Source organism: Oncorhynchus kisutch, unplaced genomic scaffold, assembly GCF_002021735.2.
Source record: "Oncorhynchus kisutch isolate 150728-3 unplaced genomic scaffold, Okis_V2 Okis01b-Okis20b_hom, whole genome shotgun sequence".
NCBI lineage: Eukaryota > Metazoa > Chordata > Actinopteri > Salmoniformes > Salmonidae > Oncorhynchus > Oncorhynchus kisutch.
Window position 1 is genome coordinate 11,274,160 of NW_022261978.1, and position 23,807 is coordinate 11,297,966.

Consider the following 23,807-nt stretch of genomic DNA (forward strand, 5'->3'; position numbering starts at 1 on the left):
GCTGGACCCCAGGAAGAGTAGGGGCCTGAGGACACACACTTAATGTGTTGTAGATATGCCTTAGTTTAGGGAGGAATCCATCATAAATACAAACACAAAGACTTGTTACTTACTTATATAATCGTTGACACTTTGCAATAGTGTTACTGGAATTAAAGTCCTACATGTTTTATTACCCAATTAAATTAAACATGGTCCACTCCTAAGAATTTGTAAGACAGTCCTGATTGAAATGTATACATAAGTCATTATTGATAAAAAAAAATCCCTTAACAAATAGAAAATCATATGATGAACAACAGAGGGTTTATACTTATCAAATCAATCAAAGCTCATCAAAACCAAATAGACCATTTTAAATATTTAATCTGATATTAGACATGATCATGTCTCAAAATGAAAAAACAACCAAAGTGAACCTTTTTTCTGGTTTCATACAATTTGATTTCACGCGGCATGAAACAAAAAACACAAATGATCAGAAACACAAGTCAGAACACAGCCTCTCTATTCTCTCATGTGATTTCAGGTCCTCTGACTGGGAAAATGTCTTTCCACACTGAGAGCAGTGGTATGTCTTCTCCTCCTGTGTATGTATTCTTTCATGCTTATTCAGCTGCCTTAACCAATTAAATCTCTTTCCACACTGGGAGCAGTGGTAGGTCTTATCCCCTCCTGTGTGTGTCCTGTCGTGCATAATCAGGGCTTCTAACTGGGTAAACCACTTTCCACACGAGGAACATTGGTAGAGCTTTTCCTTGTATGTGTGTATATGCTCATGCGATTTCAGATTGCTTAACCTCAGAAAACTCTTTCCACAATGAGAACATGTGTTAGACTTCTCTCCAGAGTGCATTTGCATATGACCTTTGAGGCCCGTTAACTGCCTAAAACTCATTCCACACTGGGAACAGTGGTAAGGCTTTTCTCCTGTGTGTATTCTCTCGTGTGATTTCAGATGTTGCGATCGTCTAAAACTCTTTCCACAGTAGGAACAGTGATAAGGCTTCTCACCTGTGTGTATTCTCTCATGCATTTTCAAGGTTTTTAACGCTGAAAAAGCAATTCCACATTTGGAGCAGTGGTAAGGCTTCTCTCCAGAGTGTATTCGCTTATGACTTTTCAGACTCCCTAACTGAGTAAAACTCTTTCCACACTGGGAGCAGTGGTGGCGCTTTTCTCCTCTATGTATTCTCTTATGATCTTTCAGGTCCCTTGACTGGTTAAAACTCTTTCCACACTGGGAGCAGTGGTATGGCTTTTCTCCTGGATGTATTCTCTTGTGCTTTTTCAGGGACTCTATCTGGGTAAAACTCTTTCCACACTGGGAGCAGTGGTAAGGTTTATCACCTGTGTGTGTCCTCTCGTGTCTTTTCATGTTCCCTAACTGGGTAAAACTCTTCACACACTGGGAGCAGTGGTATGGTCTTGCTGGTTTGGACGTTTCTTCCTCTGGTTCCTCAGAGTCTGGTCTTTCTCCTGCCAAAAACAAACAAAGTGTTTATTTAATCATAGAGACATGAATGAAACTTCCACATGATTCCACATATTTAATCCAAATCAGATCCATTTTACAGTGTGGCTTTAGAGGAATACAGAGAGATTCTGGTAACTAGCATTAGCGCAATGACTGGAAGTCTACAAGTACAGTAGCATATGCTAAGGTACCTGTATTCCCAATCTGGCCCTCATACCATCACGGTCACCTAATCATCCCCCATCCTCTCCCCTGAAACTATTCCCAATTGCATTGGTTTAAATGAGAATGTGTTCAGTCAACTTATCTGGTAAAATAAGGGTTAAATGAAATAAGGGTTAAATGAAATAAGGGCTAAATAAAATAAGGGTTAAATGAAATAATGGTTAAATAAAAGAAAGAGGGAAAAAGAAAGACATCCAGTCATTTCACGAACACTAGTTATCATTGGCTCACAAAACAACCTCTTAAGTTCCTTCCTGCTGCACACAGACACCATAACAATGGTATCCAGGACTGACAGAAAGAATCTCACGCTGTTCCTACATTAAAAAACAACACATTCAATGTAGAACTTCACTAGAATGTCCATACAGGGGGATTCCTCACTACGTGTCATCCTTCTACAGTAGAATGTCCATACAGGGGGATTCCTCACTACGTGTCATCCTTCTACAGTAGAATGTCCATACAGGGGGATTCCTCACTACGTGTCATCCTTCTACAGTAGAATGTCCATACAGGGGGATTCATCACTACATGTCATCCTTCTACAGTAGAATCCAGTAAGCAGTAGCAGCTATTTAACACCACCGGTTAGTCCTAGCAGTAAGGGTACATTACATTACATACAGCTATTTAACACCACCAGTTAGTCCTGCAGTAAGGGTACATTACATACAGCTATTTAACACCACCAGTTAGTCCTAGCAGTAAGGGTACATTACATACAGCTATTTAACACCACCAGTTAGTCCTGCAGTAAGGGTACATTACATACAGCTATTTAACACCACCAGTTAGTCCTAGCAGTAAGGGTACATTACATACAGCTATTTAACACCACCAGTTAGTCCTAGCAGTAAGGGTACATTACATACAGCTATTTAACACCACCAGTTAGTCCTGCAGTAAGGGTACATTACATACAGCTATTTAACACCACCAGTTAGTCCTGCAGTAAGGGTACATTACATACAGCTATTTAACACCACCAGTTAGTCCTAGCAGTAAGGGTACATTACATTACATACAGCTATTTAACACCACCAGTTAGTCCAGCAGTAAGGGTACATTACATACAGCTATTTAACACCACCAGTTAGTCCTAGCAGTAAGGGTACATTACATACAGCTATTTAACACCACCAGTTAGTCCTAGCAGTAAGGGTACATTACATACAGCTATTTAACACCACCAGTTAGTCCTAGCAGTAAGGGTACATTACATACAGCTATTTAACACCACCAGTTAGTCCTAGCAGTAAGGGTACATTACATACAGCTATTTAACACCACCAGTTAGTCCTAGCAGTAAGGGTACATTACATACAGCTATTTAACACCACCAGTTAGTCCTAGCAGTAAGGGTACATTACATACAGCTATTTAACACCACCAGTTAGTCCTAGCAGTAAGGGTACATTACATACAGCTATTTAACACCACCAGTTAGTCCTGCAGTAAGGGTACATTACATACAGCTATTTAACACCACCAGTTAGTCCTAGCAGTAAGGGTACATTACATACAGCTATTTAACACCACCAGTTAGTCCTAGCAGTAAGGGTACATTACATACAGCTATTTAACACCACCAGTTAGTCCTAGCAGTAAGGGTACATTACATTACATACAGCTATTTAACACCACCAGTTAGTCCAGCAGTAAGGGTACATTACATACAGCTATTTAACACCACCAGTTAGTCCTAGCAGTAAGGGTACATTACATACAGCTATTTAACACCACCAGTTAGTCCTAGCAGTAAGGGTACATTACATACAGCTATTTAACACCACCAGTTAGTCCTAGCAGTAAGGGTACATTACATACAGCTATTTAACACCACCAGTTAGTCCTAGCAGTAAGGGTACATTACATACAGCTATTTAACACCACCAGTTAGTCCTAGCAGTAAGGGTACATTACATACAGCTATTTAACACCACCAGTTAGTCCTAGCAGTAAGGGTACATTACATACAGCTATTTAACACCACCAGTTAGTCCTAGCAGTAAGGGTACATTACATACAGCTATTTAACACCACCAGTTAGTCCTAGCAGTAAGGGTACATTACATACAGCTATTTAACACCACCAGTTAGTCCTGCAGTAAGGGTACATTACATACAGCTATTTAACACCACCAGTTAGTCCTAGCAGTAAGGGTACATTACATACAGCTATTTAACACCACCAGTTAGTCCTAGCAGTAAGGGTACATTACATACAGCTATTTAACACCACCAGTTAGTCCTAGCAGTAAGGGTACATTACATACAGCTATTTAACACCACCAGTTAGTCCTAGCAGTAAGGGTACATTACATACAGCTATTTAACACCACCAGTTAGTCCTAGCAGTAAGGGTACATTACATACAGCTATTTAACACCACCAGTTAGTCCTGCAGTAAGGGTACATTACATACAGCTATTTAACACCACCAGTTAGTCCTAGCAGTAAGGGTACATTACATACAGCTATTTAACACCACCAGTTAGTCCTAGCAGTAAGGGTACATTACATACAGCTATTTAACACCACCAGTTAGTCCTAGCAGTAAGGGTACATTACATACAGCTATTTAACACCACCAGTTAGTCCTAGCAGTAAGGGTACATTACATACAGCTATTTAACACCACCAGTTAGTCCTAGCAGTAAGGGTACATTACATACAGCTATTTAACACCACCAGTTAGTCCTGCAGTAAGGGTACATTACATACAGCTATTTAACACCACCAGTTAGTCCTAGCAGTAAGGGTACATTACATACAGCTATTTAACACCACCAGTTAGTCCTAGCAGTAAGGGTACATTACATACAGCTATTTAACACCACCAGTTAGTCCTAGCAGTAAGGGTACATTACATACAGCTATTTAACACCACCAGTTAGTCCTGGCAGTAAGGGTACATTACATACAGCTATTTAACACCACCAGTTAGTCCTAGCAGTAAGGGTACATTACATACAGCTATTTAACACCACCAGTTAGTCCTAGCAGTAAGGGTACATTACATACAGCTATTTAACACCACCAGTTAGTCCTGCAGTAAGGGTCACCAGAGGTGAGTTCTATTCCAAAGTAAAGGAGAATCAGCTGCTTGAAATCTCATAATTTCTAACTGCTTCTAGAAGGTGCCAATAATATAGGAATTTCTTTGTGGAATAAATAACATTTAGTAAATTATTCAGATTGTTTTGTTCAACTGTAAACCGAAGACATATGTGGACACCAAAATATATTTTAATATGAAATGTTTTGGAAGATTTTATTTGACCTTTATGTAAGCAAGTCAGTTAAGAACAAATGTATTTACAATGACTGACCTATCTAGAGTTTAGTTTGCCTGTTCAACAGTCTTGTAAAGATAGGGGGGTTGACTGGGACAGGCAATGTAATATCCATAATGTTTTAGGGATAAGCTTTTGTAAAACAAGCACCTTACATTGGATCATCTTGAAATGTTGAAACTTTCATCAAGGTTTTATATGGTCTATTGGTTTCTCTCTTTTCATTGGCAGAATCCTTTTTCAGTGTTATGATATTCATAACATCCATATCCACCAGTCTATCTTCCTGTCAACTAACAGAACTCTGCTGGTTGTCCTGGTAACAGATACCAGTGGGCAGATCTATTGTATTTGTTCAAACTAAACTACAGCACTTACTTTGATGAGTCAAATCTGATCCTTTCTTCTTCTTCTTCTCCTCTCGCAGTAAGGTGCTAACAGGAGAGGCATGACACGGGGACTCTGGGAGGGAGGAAGGGCTAGCGTTGTCCTGGTAACCATAAAGAGGGGACACAAACACATATCATTATGGATGCTGATGTCACTGTTGTCATGAAGTGCTCTACAGAAACCCAGCCCAGACCCCGATAGACCAAGCTGTATGCTAGACCAGACCAAGCTGTATGCTAGACCAGAGCAAGCTGTATGCTAGACCAGACCAAGCTGTATGCTAGACCAGACCAAGCTGTATGCTAGACCAGACCAAGCTGTATGCTAGACCAGACCAAGCTGTATGCTAGACCAGACCAAGCTGTATGCTAGACCAGACCAAGCTGTATGCTAGACCAGACCAAGCTGTATGCTAGACCAGACCAAGCTGTATGCTAGACCAGACCAAGCTGTATGCTAGACCAGACCAAGCTGTATGCTAGACCAGACCAAGCTGTACCATCTGGTGTTCTGATCTGGAGAGACTCTTCTCTGCCTCATCAGCATCAGCATGTTGTTGAGGCTCCGCAGAGGATCCACCATAGTCATGTCTCTCTCCTGTGTAAATGAGAACATCAAACAGATGGTAAACATATGATCTACTATTGCAATCAGAGTCTTACAAGAGGCATGAATATATCTAAACAGGGCCCAAATGTCCACTTTCATCATGATGCACTTTAATTTACGATGCAAATGTAAAAGGGTCGTTCCACTAAATGGGTGTATTTTTCGTCCACTTCGATATTTTAAGTATGAATTAAGCACCAATATTGAATTTTAAAAGCCTGTTATATTAGATGAGGTGCACTTTAATGTAGACCACATGGAGAATTCAATACATCTAATTTAAAAGTCCCATTAGAAGGGGCAGAACGAGTTTCACCTTGTCCGCGCAGGGATTTGAGTTGCAACGCTCTAACCACTAGGCTACCTGCCACCCCGATATGTGCCACTGCCAGATTGCCCCTTCAACAATTCCTACAGTACTGAACAACATATTCAAGTGTAGAACTTCAGTATAATGCCCTTTAAAACCACACATTAGTTCAACAACTGCAGTTTGTGTCCCTATTTTTAAGACAATACTCACTGGTGTTAACAGGATCTTCAGTCTCCTCCTCATCCTCCTCTTTTACTCCAAGAGGTTCTTTCTCTTCTTTCACTGTAATATCCACCTCTTCTTCTTCTAATGTGACAGTCTCCTCTTCTTCCTTTTTTATTCTTAAAGATTCTTCCTCTTCTTCTTTTACGATGATGTTCAGCCCTAGAGCTTCTTTCTCCAAATAGCTTAGTGAGCACATGGTCGCGATGTTAGCTAGCTAGATAGTTAGCATTAGCGTTTAGCCTAGCGCAGTAACGTTAACAATTGAACAAATTAGCCAATTTCATTTAACAAGCAAATAACTTCTTTTTTTCAACTAGTCAATACGTAAAACAGAATGATGTTTAAAAACACCGACATTAATATAAACAAGACTGGTTTAATGTGCGCTACCGAAGTGGTTGAATCAGTAGTCTTTTACTGCCGTTGAAGCTTTCCGTCCACTAGATTATACGTCACGCAAGAAGCATCACCTGAAAGCCTTCCATCGCCATCTGCTGACTGGAGTGGGTAACGCAGATTGGTAAAAATCTCCATTCCATAATTTATTCTGGCGAACAATGTCATAAGAAGTAATTTAAAAACAACCAGATGTTGTGTTCTCTTCTACTTCATACAGCTAATACTTTCCTCCAGGGCTGATCTTCCCATTAGGCAACAAATTGTTGATGGCCACATAAAAATAAAAATAAATGGGCCAAGACAATTTTTTTTATTTCACCTTTATTTAACCAGGTAGGCTAGTTGAGAACAAGTTCTCATTTGCAACTGCGACCTGGCCAAGATAAAGCATAGCAGTGTGAGCATACAACAAAGAGTTACACATGGAGTAAACAATTAACAAGTCAATAACACAGTAGAAAACGAAGGGGGGGTCTATATACAATGTGTGCAAAAGGCATGAGGAGGTAGGCAAATAATTACAATTTTGCAGATTAACACTGGAGTGATAAAAGATCAGATGGTCATGTACAGGTAGAGATATTGGTGTGCAGAAGAGCAGAAAAGTAAATAAATAAAAACAGTACGGGGATGAGGTAGGTGAAAAGGGTGGGCTATTTACCAATAGACTATGTACAGCTGCAGCGATCGGTTAGCTGCTCAGATAGCTGATGTTTGAAGTTGGTGAGGGAGATAAAAGTCTCCAACTTCAGCGATTTTTGCAATTCGTTCCAGTCACAGGCAGCAGAGTACTGGAACGAAAGGCGGCCAAATGAGGTGTTGGCTTTAGGGATGATCAGTGAGATACACCTGCTGGAGCGCGTGCTACGGATGGGTGTTGCCATCGTGACCAGTGAGCTGAGATAAGGCGGAGCTTTACCTAGCATAGACTTGTAGATGACCTGGAGCCAGTGGGTCTGGCGACGAATATGTAGCTAGGGCCAGCCGACTAGAGCATACAAGTCGCAGTGGTGGGTAGTATAAGGTGCTTTAGTGACAAAACGGATGGCACTGTGATAGACTGCATCCAGTTTGCTGAGTAGAGTGTTGGAAGCCATTTTGTAGATGACATCGCCGAAGTCGAGGATCGGTAGGATAGTCAGTTTTACTAGGGTAAGCTTGGCGGCTTGAGTGAAGGAGGCTTTGTTGCGGAATAGAAAGCCGACTCTTGATTTGATTTTCGATTGGAGATGTTTGATATGAGTCTGGAAGGAGAGTTTGCAGTCTAGCCAGACACCTAGGTACTTATAGACGTCCACATATTCTAGGTCGGAACCATCCAGGGTGGTGATGCTAGTCGGGCATGCAGGTGCAGGCAGCGACCGGTTGAAAAGCATGCATTTGGTTTTACTAGCGTTTAAGAGCAGTTGGAGGCCACGGAAGGAGTGTTGTATGGCATTGAAGCTTGTTTGGAGGTTAGATAGCACAGTGTCCAAAGACGGGCTGAAAGTATATAGAATGGTGTCGTCTGCGTAGAGGTGGATCAGGGAATCGCCCGCAGCAAGAGCAACATCATTGATATACACAGAGAAAAGAGTCGGCCCGAGAATTGAACCCTGTGGCACCCCCATAGAGACTGCCAGAGGACCGGACAGCATGCCCTCCGATTTGACACACTGAACTCTGTCTGCAAAGTAATTGGTGAACCAGGCAAGGCAGTCATCCGAAAAACTGAGGCTACTGAGTCTGCCGATAAGAATATGGTGATTGACAGAGTCGAAAGCCTTGGCAAGGTCGATGAAGACGGCTGCACAGTACTGTCTTTTATCGATGGCGGTTATGATGTCGTTTAGTACCTTGAGTGTGGCTGAGGTGCACCCATGACCGGCTCGGAAACCAGATTGCACAGCGGAGAAGGTACGGTGGGATTCGAGATGTGGCTAACAACACATAATTGGGGTGGCTGGTAGCCTAGTGATTAGAGCATTGGCCTAGTAACCGAATCCCTGAGCTGACAAGGTAAAACTGTGTCATTCTGCCCCTGAACAGGCAGTTAACCCACTGTTCCTAGGCTGTCAATGAAAATAATAGTTTATTCTTAACTGACTTGCCTAGTTAAAGTAATTCTGCCCAAAAACAATGAAAACGTCTCTCACCCAGTGGCATATTTAGGTGAGTGTTGGTGCCCACTTTGTAAAAGGCAACATGGACAGATAGGACTCTACCTGTGTCGAGCACATGCCCCTTTACCCTTCCTGTCTCTAAAGTGCCTCTCTATTGGCCCAGCGTCGTTCGTGGTTAGGGGAAGGTTTGGCCCAGTGTGGTTAGGGGAGGGTTTGGCCCAGCGTGGTTAGGGGAGGGTTTGGCCCAGCGTGGTTAGGGGAGGGTTTGGCCCAGCGTGGTTAGGGGAGGGTTTGGCCCAGCGTGGTTAGCGGAGGGTTTGGCCCAGCGTGGTTAGCGGAGGGTTTGGCCCAGCGTGGTTAGGGGAGGGTTTGGCCCAGCGTGGTTAGGGGAAGGTGTTGGCCCAGCATGGTTAGGCCCAACGTGGTTAGGGGAGGGTTTGGCCCAGCGTGGCTAGGGGAGGGTTTGGCCAGCGTGGCTAGGGGAGGGTTTGGCCCAGCGTGGTTAGGGGAGGGTTTGGCCCAGCGTGGCTAGGGGAGGGTTTGGCCCAGCGTGGTTAGGGGAGGGTTTGGCCCAGCGTGGTTAGGGGAGGGTTAGGCCCAGCGTGGTTAGGGGAGGGTTTGGCCCAGCGTGGTTAGGGGAGGGTTTGGCCCAGCGTGGTTAGGGGAGGGTTAGGCCCAGCGTGGTTAGGGGAGGGTTTGGCCCAGCGTGGTTAGGGGAGGGTTTGGCCCAGCGTGGTTAGGGGAGGGTTTGGCCCAGCGTGGTTAGGGGAGGGTTAGGCCCAGCGTGGTTAGGGGAGGGTTTGGCCCAGCGTGGTTAGGGGAGGGTTTGGCCGGCACGTCCTTGTCCCATCGCGCTCTAGTAACTCCTTGTGGCGGGTCGGGCCAATGCACGCTGACTTCTGTCGCCAGCTGTACGCGTTTCCTCCGACACATTGGTACAGCTTGCTTCCGGGTTAAGCGAGCAGTTTGTCAAGAAGCAGTGTGGCTTGGCGGGGGTCGTGTTTCGGAGGACGCAGGACTCTCGACCTTCGCCTCTTCTGAGTCCGTATGGGAGTGGCAGCGTTGGGACAAGACTGTAACTACCAATTGTAGAGAAAAAGGGGGCCTTTGTAGCAAAAGATCAGTGTTGTTAAACTCTGGATGTCTTGATGTCATTGTATGTTTTTAAACTGTGGGCGTCAGTGGGCCTGAAATATTTATTTATAGATGTTTTATTTTACCTTTGTTTAACCTTTGTTTAACTAGGGAAGTCAGTTAAGAACACATTCTTATTTACAATGACAGCCAACCGGGAAACAGTGGGTTAACTGCCTTGTTCAGGGGCAAAACAAGTCACCTGGATTGACTTGAGATGGTGCCTGTTTTAGTGGTTCCATTCTCCATCAGTAGAACAGCTATCTACTAGGGTGAAGATCTCATGTCTTTCCTTGATTTCCCAGCATCCTCTCTTTCAATCTTCTCTGGTCATATAGGAGGAGAAGATAATCTCAGATCTCCTCCAATGAGTTTTGGAGGGGGGGGAGGACGCAAGGAATCAAGGAAAGACTTTAGGGTGGTAGGTAGTCTAGTGTTGGGCCAGTAACTGAAAGGTCGATGGTTTGAATCCCCCAGCCGACTAGCTGATAAATCTATCGATGTGCTCCTTGAGCAAGGAACTTAAACCCTAATTGCTCCTGTAAGTCGCCCAGGATAAGAGTGTCTGCTTAATGACTCAAATGTACACATTTCACCAGAACAAGTAATCAGTTTCATAGTCCTTTATCTTGATGAATAGTTACACATTTATACTCAATAAAAAACTAATGAAAGATGTTTCAATGTTCAAAGAATCAAGGTTAGAATGAAAAAAACGAAACAAATTATATTCATCTATATGTTAAGTTACATTTTGAAATATCCAAATTATAAGATTTTTTGAGCTAATAGTTTGTATCCAATCAAAGTTTATAATCAAAACAAAATAGAAAATGCATTTGATCAAATCTGAACATGCCTCAAGATGAAAAATAGAAAAACAAATTTAGGCCTATTTGTAAGTATGATTTTATATATACAAATTAGATTTCATGGATTTCAACACATTCTCAGTCAAAGTACAAAGGTCAGAACACAGCCTCTCTTTTCTCTCATGTGATTTCAGGTCCTCTGAAAATTAGTGCCATGAAGAGTGTATGTATTATTTTATGCTCTTTCAGGACCCTGAATTGGGTAAAACTCTTTCCACACTGGGAGCAGAGGTGAGGCTACCCTCCTTTGTGTGTCACCACATGACTTTTCAGGCTTCTTAATTGGGTAAAGCTCTTTCCACATTGGGAGCAATGGAAAGGCTTTTCTCCTGTATGCATTCTCTCATGCATTTTCAGGCTCCCTGACTGGGTAAAACCCTTTCCACATTGAGAGCATTGGAATGGCTTTTCTCCTGTGTGTATTCTCTCATGCTCTTTCAGTGTCCCTGACCAGCTGAAACTCTTTTCACAATGGGAACAATGGTATGGCTTTTCCCCTGTGTGTATTCTCTCATGTGATTTCAGGTTTACTAACAGGATAAAACTCTTTCCACACTGAGAGCACTGGAAAGGCTTCTCTCCTGTGTGAATCATCTCGTGCGTTTTCAGGTACCGTAACTGGCTAAAACCCTTTCCACACTGCGAGCATTGGAATGGCTTTTCTCCTGTGTGTATTCTCTCATGCTCTTTCAGTGTCCCTGACCAGCTGAAACTCTTTTCACAATGGGAACAGTGGTAAGGCTTTTCCCCTGTGTGTATTCTCTCATGTGATTTCAGGTCCCCTGGTCGGGAAAATGTCTTTACACACTGAGAGCATTGGAATGGTTTTTCCCCTGTGTGTATTCTCTTATGAACTTTCAGTTCTGTTGACTCAATAAATCTCTTACCACACTGAGAGCATTGGTAAGGCTTATCTCCTGTGTGTCGTCTCTCATGCGATTTTAGGTTACATAAATGGTTAAAACTCTTTCCACACTGAGAGCAGTTGTAAGACTTCTTCTCTGCATGTGTTCTCTTGTGGTTTTTAAGATTCCCTAAATGGTTAAAACTCTTTCCACACTGGGAACATTTGTAAGACTTCTTCTCTGCATGTGTTCTCTTGTGGTTTTTCAGGCTCCATAAACGGGTATAACTCTTTCCACACTGGGAACAGTGGTGTCGTCTCGTTGGTTCAGACGTCTCCGGTTCCTCTGAGTCGGGTCGCTCTTCTGCTAAAGATAAACAGAGTGGTTAAAACAGGGAGACCTGAATGAAATCTCCATATACATTTTAGTCATTTATCAGACCCTCTTATCCAGAGAGACTTACAGTCAAGTGCTCTTAGCATGTGATGCATGTGCTCCATTGTCTCTTAGCATGTGATGCATGTGCTCCATTGTCTCTTAGCATGTGATGCATGTGCTCCATTGTCTCTTAGCATGTGATTTATGAGCTCCATTGTCTCTTAGCATGTGATGCACGTGCTCCATTGTCTCTTAGCATGTGATGCACGTGCTCCATTGTCTCTTAGCATGTGATGCATGTGCTCCATTGTCTCTTAGCATGTGATGCATGTGCTCCATTGTCTCTTAGCATGTGATACATGTGCTCCATTGTATCTTAGCATGTGATGCATGTGCTCCATTGTCTCTTAGCATGTGATGAATGTGCTCCATTGTCTCTTAGCATGTGATGAATGTGCTCCATTGTCTCTTAGCATGTGATGAATGTGCTCCATTGTCTCTTAGCATGTGCTCCATTGTTCACATGACCCATGTATTTTACACTGTGTGGCTTTAAGGGAATAGTATGGTCACTATCCAGAGCAACTTGTTAGTGCATCCATCTTAAGGTAGCTAGGTGAGACAACCACAACAGTGATAGTAAATACAGTTTCCCTCAGTTAGTGCATCCATCTTAAGGTAGCTAGGTGAGACAACCACAACAGTGATAGTAAATACAGTTTCCCTCAGTTAGTGCATCCATCTTAAGGTAGCTTGGTGAGACAACCACAAGAGTGCCATTTTTGAGATCTGGGAAAAATGTGATTTTTGTATGTAGTTACCCTATAATTGAAGTGCCACACAACTTGAAACCAAACGATGTATTGGGTAAGTATAACTCCTTCCACGCCTTCTGATCGAAGAACATCAAAGGTAAGGGAATATTTATGTGGTTCATTTTGGGTTTCTGTGCTCTCCAAACGTAGAGGAGACATACAGCTAATATCTGAGCGCCGCCTCATATTATAGCCTAGTGAACGACACCAGTCTGTCTGTAATGCGTGTGTTGCAATGGGAGTTTCTTCAAACAAAATAGTCACCGGATTGATGCAAATAATCACGATTCTGGCAGGTCGGCTCCTTTATGGTTACCTTCAAATGGTCTTTCAGTCTACCTGAAGACATTAGCATCGCTAACGGGCTACAGGAAGTGGTAGACATATAGGACCAACGCGCACCGCACACACACACAGTGCTCACACACAGTGCTCACACACAGTGCTCACACACAGTGCTCACACACACACAGGGTTCAACATTCAGGTACATTTACCAGGGGCAGACTGACATTTAATGATGTAGTAATAATTTCAGGTGATTTTCATAGTTCATTTGCTGGCTGAGCAAGTAGCCTATACAGGGTTCTTACAGACATTGGCTAATTCAAGGTGTCACTACAGACCCGGGTTCTGACAATGTGGTACTAGTCAGTCTGTCCATGTGGTACTAGTCAGTCTGTCCACGTGGTAGTGGTCAGTCTGTCCATGTGGTAGTAGTCAGTCTGTCCATGTGGTAGTAGTCAGTCTGTCCATGTGGTAGCAGTCAGTCTGTCCATGTGGTAGCAGTCAGTCTGTCCATGTGGTAGTAGTCAGTCTGTCCATGTGGTAGTAGTCAGTCTGTCCATGTGGTACTAGTCAGTCTGTCCATGTGGTAGTAGTGATAGTAGTCAGTCTGTCCATGTGGTAGTAGTCAGTCTGTCCATGTGGTACTAGTCAGTCTGTCCATGTGGTACTAGTCAGTCTGTCCATGTGGTAGTAGTCAGTCTGTCCATGTGATAGTGGTCAGTCTGTGGTAGTAGTCAGTCTGTCCATGTGGTAGTAGTGATAGTAGTCAGTCTGTCCATGTGGTAGTAGTCAGTCTGTCCATGTGATAGTGGTCAGACTGTGGTAGTAGTCAGTCTGTCCATGTGGTAGTAGTGATAGTAGTCAGTCTGTCCATGTGGTAGTAGTCAGTCTGTCCATGTGATAGTAGTCAGTCTGTCCATGTGGTAGTAGTCAGTCTGTCCATGTGGTAGTAGTCAGTCTGTCCATGTGGTAGTAGTCAGTCTGTCCATGTGGTAGTAGTCAGTCTGTCCATGTGGTAGTAGTCAGTCTGTCCATGTGGTAGTAGTCAGTCTGTCCATGTGGTAGTAGTCAGTCTGTCCATGTGGTAGTAGTCAGTCTGTCCATGTGGTAGTAGTCAGTCTGTCCATGTGGTAGTAGTCAGTCTGTCCATGTGGTAGTAGTCAGTCTGTCCATGTGGTAGTAGTCAGTCTGTCCATGTGGTAGTAGTCAGTCTGTCCATGTGGTAGTAGTCAGTCTGTCCATGTGGTAGTAGTGATAGTAGTCAGTCTGTCCATGTGGTAGTAGTGATAGTAGTCAGACTGTGGTAGTAGTCAGTCTGTCCATGTGGTAATAGTGATAGTAGTCAGTCTGTCCATGTGGTAGTAGTGATAGTAGTCAGTCTGTCCATGTGGTAGTAGTCAGTCTGTCCATGTGATAGTAGTCAGTCTGTCCATGTGGTAGTAGTCAGTCTGTCCATGTGGTAGTAGTCAGTCTGTCCATGTGGTAGTAGTCAGTCTGTCCATGTGGTAGTAGTCAGTCTGTCCATGTGGTAGTAGTCAGTCTGTCCATGTGGTAGTAGTCAGTCTGTCTATGTGGTAGTAGTCAGTCTGTCTATGTGGTAGTAGTCAGTCTGTCCATGTGGTAGTGGTGATAGAAATGTTGAAGACTTATTTAATGGGTCGGATACGAGGTAGGGCTTCTAACAGCCACGGAATACAAAAAAACTAGTCACGCCGCGGACAACAACGACATCCTACCGGATGAGCTAAAATACATTTTGTCACGCTCAGAGCATAACGACTCAGAGATGCCGTGGAGCCCCTGAGGACAACGAGTGTGGTGCCAGCTAAACAACCTGTCCCTCAACGTCAGCCAAACAAAGCAGCTGCCACCTGAGTGGCACAGCGGTCTAAAGCACTGCATCACAGTGCTTGAGGTGTCACTACAGACCCGGGTTCAATCCCAGAACTAACAGAACTCTGCTGGTTGTCCTGGTAACAGATACCAGTGGGCAGATCGATTGTATTTGTTCAAACTAAGCTACATCACTTACTTTGATGAGTCAAATCTGATCCTTTCATCTCTTCTCCTCCTCTCACAGTTCCACTCAGCCCCATTGTTTTCCTGCAGTCCACCAGCAGCACAGACAACCTCTTCATACCCAGCAGTAAGGTGCTAACAGGAGAGGCATGACACGGGGACTCCGGGAGGGTGGAAGGGCTAGCGTTGTCCTGGTAACCATAAAGAGGGGACACAGACACATATCATTATGGATGCTGATGCCACTGTTGACATAAAGTGTTTTACAGAAATCGAGCCCAGACCCAGAGAGAGCAAGCTGTATGCTAGACCAGACCAAGCTGTACCATCTGGTGTTCTGATCTGGAGAGACTCTTCTCTGCCTCGTCAGCATCAGGATGTTGTTGAGGCTCCCCAGAGGATCCACCATAGTCATGTGTCTCTCCTGTGTGAATGAGAACATCAAACAGATGGTAAACTTATGACCATCTACTGCAATCACAGAGTCTTACAAGAGGCATTAATACAGAGGGCATTGTAAAAGGGCAGTTCCACGAAATGAGTGCGGTTTGTGTCCCTTTGAAATGTTAAGTAGAAATCATGCACCTATGTTATCTCTCGTTTAAAACTCTATAGGTGCATGATTTCTACTTAACATTTCAAAGGGACACAAACCGCACTCATTTCGTGGAACTGCCCTTTTACAATTACATCATAAACAATATTTTATAAAATGATGATGAAAGTGGACGTTCTGGCTCTGTTTAGATGTATTAATGCCTCTTGTAAGACTCTGTGATTGCAGTAGATGGTCATAAGTTTACCATCTGTTTGATGTTGGATGAAGTGCAGTCTAATAGAACACATGGAGAACTCCATGAATGTTTACATTAAAAGTCCCTCAAATATATGAACCAATGGCAGATTGCCCCTTAAACATGTCCTACAGTACTGAACAACACATTCAAGTGTAGAACTTCAGTAGAATGCCACTTTTAAACCCCACATTAGTTCAACAACTGCATTGTGCCCCTGTTTTTAAGACAGTACTCACTGGTGGTAATCTGATCTTCAGTCTCCTCCTCTTTCACTCCCAAAACGTCTTCCTCCTCTTTAATTGAGAAAGCCTCCTCTTCCTCTTTTACTCCAAGAGGTTCTTTCTCTTCTTTCACTACATTTTCTTCTTTTAATGTTATGGCATCTTCCTCCTTTTTGATTCTGAAACCTATCTCCTCTTCGTCTTTTACTCCAAAAGGTTCTTTCTCTTCTTCTTCTAATGTGACAGTCTCCTCTTCTTCCTTTTGTATTCTTAAAACTTCTTCCTCTTCTTCTTTTACGATGATGTTCAGCCCTAGAGCTTCTTTCTCTTTCTCCATATTTCTTAGTGAGCTCATGGTCGGGATGTTAGCTAGCTAGCTAGCATTAGCGATTAGCCTAGTGCAGTAACGTTCTCAATTTAACAAATTGGCGCATTTAATTTAACAAGCAAACACTGACATTAATACACACAGGAATAGTCTAAAGTGTTCGGTTTTATGTTCGCCAGGAAACCACCGCGTTGGTTGAATCAGAAGCTTTTTGTCGCTGTTGAAGAAGCCTCCAGTTCCGTCCACTAGATTTTACGTCACGCAAGAAGCATCATCTGAAAGACGCACGTCGCCATCTGCTGACTGGAGTGGGTAACGCAGATTGGAAAAAATCTCCACGACATCGTTTATTCTGGCAAACCATGTCATAAGAAGTAATTTAAAAACAATCAGATGCTATGTTCTTTCTTACTTCTTACAGCCAATTCTTCCCTCCAGGGCTGACCTGTCCATTAGACAGGATTAGGAGACAGATTGCCGATTGTAGCATATTCCCGAGCTAAATCGGCCAAGACGCATCTGCCCAAAAACAATGAAAAATTATCTCACCCAGTGGCATATGGGCTATTGAAGTGAGCAGCCAAATGAAGCAGTGGCAGATGGGGTTCTCAGTGTGTAGAGCAGTGTGTAGAGCAGATGGGGTTCTCCCTGTGTAGAGCAGATGGGGTTCTCCCTGTGTAGAGCAAATGCCTCTTTGCCCTACCAGTCTCTAAAGTGCCCTTTTGGGTGGTGCTATAATTGGTATACATTTTCTGGGTGTAGTTGTAGAGGCTAAGTGAAAGTGAAAAAAATACAACAAAATATAGCTAGCTCTCTCTCTCTTCTTCATTTTTAAAGAAATGTATTTGTTCAAAACTGCTAAACTATTGTCCTCTCTCTCTTTGAGTCAACTACTCACCACATTTGATGCACTGCAGTGCTAGCTAGATGTAGCTTTCGCTTTCAGTACTAGATTCATTCTCCTATCATTGAGTGGACAACATGTCAGTTCATGCTCCAAGAGCTCTGATAGGTTGGAGGATGTCCTCCAGAAGTTGTCATAAATACTGTGTAAGTCTATGGAAGGGCTTGAGAACCATGAGCCTCCTGGGTTTTGTATTGAAGTCAATGTACCCAGAGGAGGACGGAAACTAGCTGTCCTGCGGCTACACCACGGTGCTACCCTACAGAGTGCTGTTGAGGCTACTGTAGACCATCATTGCAAAACAGTGTGGTTTAATCAATTATTTGGTGACGTGAATATATATTTAGTGTATTTTCTTTTACTTTAATGTGAAACATGAAACGTGTTGTTGTTTTTTAAATGAATTTCACTGAGGATCGTCCTCCCCTTTCTCCTCTGAGGAGCCTCCACTGATACATTCATACCTAGGCCTGACGTGGTTAGAGCGTTGGACTAGTAACCCAATCCACTAAATAACAAAAAATGGCATATTACATACCAGTCCACTATGTTATCTCTACCCAGTCCACTATGTTATCTCTACCCAGTCCACTATGTTATCTCTACCCAGTCCACTATGTTATCTCTACCCAGTCCACTATGTTATCTCTACCCAGTCCACTATGTTATCTCTACCCAGTCCACTATGTTATCTCTACCAGTCCACTATGTTATCTCTACCAGTCCACTATGTTATCTCTACCAGTCCACTATGTTATCTCTACCCAGTCCACTATGTTATCTCTACCAGACCACTATGTTATCTCTACCAGTCCACTATGTTATCTCTACCAGTCCACTATGTTATCTCTACCCAGTCCACTATGTTATCTCTACCAGTCCACTATGTTATCTCTACCAGTCCACTATGTTATCTCTACCCAGTCCACTATGTTATCTCTACCCAGTCCACTATGTTATCTCTACCAGTCCACTATGTTATCTCTACCAGTCCACTATGTTATCTCTACCAGTCCACTATGTTATCTCTACCAGTCCACTATGTTATCTCTACCAGTCCACTATGTTATCTCTACCCAGTCTCTGGTGATGTGATGAATCTCCCATTGACTGGAGGAACCAACTCACATCCTATTGATGACCCGGGTCCAGACGGTCTGATCTGGTGTTGTACCACCATCCTATTGATGACCCGGGTCCAGACGATCTGATCTGGTGAGTACTAGAGGTTGACCGATTAAATCGGAATGGCCGATTAATTAGGGCCGATTTCAAGTTTTCATAACAATCGGAAATCTGTATTTTTGGGCGCCGATTTGCCGATAAAAAATAATAATAATAATAATACCTTTATTTAACCAGGCAAACCAGTTAAGAACACATTCTTATTTTCAATAACGGCCTAGGAACGGTGGGTTAACTGCCTTGTTCAGGGGCAGAACTACAGATTTTCACTTTTCATTGATAACCTCGAAAGAACAGATCAGAACAACAGTTTAGTTCAGTTCATTAACTACATGATAAATGATTACTTTTGCCAATTATTCTTAATACACATATCTAAACATATTTCACAGAGAATATCAAACATTCTATTGAAACTATTCTTTCAAATTGGTTTATACTCCCATCTCACTGTCAAGTCCATCGTAGTTACACCTATACCCCTCGGGAATAGAACAAACAAACAACAATACACTCAACAATACAATACACTCAACAATACAATACACTCAACAATACAATACGCTCAACAATACAATACGCTCAACAATACACTCAACAATACACTAAACTCAACAATACACTACACTCAACAATACAATACAATACACTCAACAATACAATACACTCAACAATACACTACACTCAACAATACAATACAATACAATACACTCAACAATACACTCAACAATACACTCAACAATACAATACACTCAACAATACACTACACTCAACAATACACTCAACAATACACTACACTCAACAATACAATACAATACACTCAACAATACACTACACTCAACAATACAATACACTCAACAATACACCTACACATCCAACCATACAATACAACTCAACAATACCAATACACTCAACAATACACTACACTCAACAATACAATACAATACACTCAACAATACACTACAACATCAACAATACACTACACTCAACAATACACTCAACAATACACTACACTCAACAATACACTCAACAATACACTCACCAACAATACACTCAACAATACAATACACTCATCAAGACAATACACTCAACAAACACTCAACACATACACACTCAACATACATACAATACAATACACTCAACATACACTACACTCAACAATACAATACACTCAAAATACACTCAACAATACAATACACTCAACAATACACTCAACAATACACTCAACAATACAATACACTCAACAATACACTACACTCAACAATACACTTCAACAATACACTACACTCAACAAGACAATACATACACTCAACAAGACACTACACTCAACAATACAATACACTCACAATACACTACACTCAACAATACACTACACTCAACAATACAATACACTCAACCATACAATACACTCAACAATACACTACACTCAAACAATACAATACAATTCACCACATACACATACACAACATACACTACAACTCAACATAACGCACAATCACTACACTCAACAATACAAGTACAATACACGCACAATACAACTCAACAATACTAACAATACACTCAACAATACAATACACTCAACAATACAATACACTCAACAATACAATACAATACACTACACTCAACAATACAATACACTCAACAATACAATACACTCAACAATACACTACACTCAACAATACACTACTATACAATACAATACACTCAACAATACACTCAACAATACAATACACTCAACAATACACTACACTCAACAATACACTACACTCAACAATACACTACACTCAACAATACAATACACTCAACAATACACTACACTCAACAATACACTACACTCAACAATACACTACACTCAACAATACACTGCACTCAACAATACAATACACTCAACAATACACTCAACAATACACTCAACAATACAATACACTCAACAATACACTACACTCAACAATACACTACACTCAACAATACAATACACTACACTCAACAATATCACTACACTCAACATACAATACACTACACTCAACAATACTACACTCAACATACAATACTCAAAGACAATACACTACACTCAACAACAATACACTACACTCAACAATACACTACACTCACAATACACTACACTCAACAATACACTACAACTCAACATACACTACACTCAACAATACCCTACACTCAACAATTAAACGACTAATACAATACAATACACTCAAACATACAATACACTCAACAATACACTCAACAATACACTCAACAATACACTTCAACAATACAATACAATACACTCAACAATACACTCAACAATACAATACACTCAACATACACTCAACAATACACTCAACAATACACTACACTCAACAATACACTACACTCAACAATACACTCAACAATACAATACACTCAACAATACAATACAATACACTACACTCAACAATACACTCAACATACACTACACTCAACAATACACTACACTCAACAATACAATACACTCACATACACTCAACAATACAATACAATACACTCAACAATACAATACACTCAACAATACACTACACTCAACAATACAATACAATACACTCAACAATACAATACAATACACTCAACAATACACTCAACAATACACTCAACAATACAATACACTCACAATACAATACAATACACTCAACAATACACTCAACAATACACTACACTCAACAATACAATACACTACACTCAACAATTACACTACACTCAACAATACAATACACTCAACAATACACTACACTCAACAATACAATACACTCAACAATACACTCAACAATACAATACAATACACTCAACAATACAATACGCTCAACAATACACTCAATACACTAAACTCAACAATACACTAAACTCAACAATACACCTACAATACACTCAACAATACACTCAACAATACACTCAACAATACACTCAACAATACAATACACTCAACAACAAATACAAGCAACAATACAATACATCTCAACAATACAATACACTCAACAATACACTACACTCAACAATACACTACACTCAACAATACAATACACTCAACAAAACAATTTTAAAACAACAATACACTCAACAATACAAATACAATACAATACACTCAACAATACACTACACTCAACAATACAATACACTACACTCAACAATACAATACAATACACTCAACAATACACTCAACAATACACCAACAATACAACACACTCAACCAATACACTACACTCAACCAATACACTACACTCAACAATACACTACACTCACAATACACTACACTCAACAATACACTACACTCAACAATACACACTACATACAATACAATACACTCAACAATACAATTACAATACACTCAACAATACACTCAACAATAAATACACTACACTCAACAATACAATACACTCAACAATACACTCAACAATACACTACACTACACTCAACAATACACTACACTCAACAATACACTACACTCAACAATACACTACACTCAACAATACACTACTATACAATACATACACTCAACAATACAATACACTCAAACAATACACTCAACAATACAATACACTACACTCAACAATACAATACACTACACTCAACAATACACTCAACAATACAATACACTACACTCAACAATACACTCAACAATACAATACACTCAACAATACAATACACTCAACAATACAATACACTCAACAATACAATACACTACACTCAACAATACACTCAACAATACAATACACTCAACAATACAATACAATACACTACACTCAACAATACACTCAACAATACACTACACTCAACCAATACACTACACTCAACAATACAATACACTCAACAATACACTCAACAATACAATACAATACACTCAACAATACAATACACTCAACAATACACTACACTCAACAATACAATACAATACACTCACAATACAATACAATACACTCAACAATACACTCAACAATACACTCAACAATACAATACACCAACAATACATACAATACACTCACAATACACGCAACATACATAATCACAATACAATACAATACACTCAACAATACACTACACTCAACAATACAATAACTCAACAATACACTACACTCAACAATACAATACACTCAACAATACACTCAACAATACAATACAATACACTCAACAATACAATACAATTACACTCAACAATACAATACGCTCAACAATACACTCAATACACTAAACTCAACAATACACTAAACTCAAACAATACACTACAATACACTCAACAATACACTCAACAATACACTCAACAATACACTCAACAATACACTCAACAATACAATACACTCAACAATACACTACACTCAACAATACAATACACTCAACAATACACTACACTCAACAATACACTACACTCAACAATACAATACACTCAACAATACAATACACTCAACAATACAATACAATACACTCAACAATACAATACAATACAATACACTCAACAATACACTACACTCAACAATACAATACACTACACTCAACAATACAATACAATACACTCAACAATACACTCAACAATACACTCAACAATACAACACACTCAACAATACACTACACTCAACAATACACTACACTCAACAATACACTACACTCAACAATACACTACACTCAACAATACACTACTATACAATACAATACACTCAACAATACAATACAATACACTCAACAATACACTCAACAATACAATACACTACACTCAACAATACAATACACTCAACAATACACTCACAATACACTCAACAATACACTACACTACACTCAACAATACACTACACTCAACAATACACTACACTCAACAATACACTACACTCAACAATACACTACTATACAATACAATACACTCAACAATACAATACACTCAACAATACACTCAACAATACACTCAACAATACAATACACTACACTCAACAATACAATACACTACACTCAACAATACAATACAATAC

General features: G+C 41.0%; 2 protein-coding genes across 3 annotated transcripts; both read right to left on the reverse strand.

Moving 5' to 3' along the window:
* Positions 1–348: 348 nt before the first annotated feature.
* On the reverse strand, positions 349–7,050 carry LOC109881641 (zinc finger protein 2). The gene is made up of 4 exons (XM_031811370.1): positions 6,524–7,050; positions 5,891–5,988; positions 5,380–5,491; positions 349–1,479 (listed from the first exon to the last, which is right to left on the reverse strand). The coding sequence occupies exons 1-4, from the start codon at positions 6,732–6,734 to the stop codon at positions 479–481; spliced, it is 1,422 nt and encodes a 473-aa protein (XP_031667230.1). The 5' UTR covers positions 6,735–7,050; the 3' UTR covers positions 349–478.
* Positions 7,051–10,781: 3,731 nt separating this feature from the next.
* On the reverse strand, positions 10,782–15,809 carry LOC109881642 (zinc finger protein 239-like). 2 transcript variants are annotated; one of them, XM_031811385.1, is made up of 3 exons: positions 15,717–15,809; positions 15,404–15,581; positions 10,782–12,253 (listed from the first exon to the last, which is right to left on the reverse strand). In XM_031811385.1, exons 1-3 carry the CDS (start codon positions 15,717–15,719, stop codon positions 11,283–11,285), a joined length of 1,152 nt encoding a protein of 383 aa, XP_031667245.1. In that variant the 5' UTR covers positions 15,720–15,809; the 3' UTR covers positions 10,782–11,282. The 2 variants fall into 2 exon arrangements, with proteins under 2 accessions (XP_031667245.1, XP_020329341.2); XM_020473752.2 differs by having other exon boundaries at positions 10,782–12,256.
* Between the last annotated feature and the right edge of the window lie 7,998 nt (positions 15,810–23,807).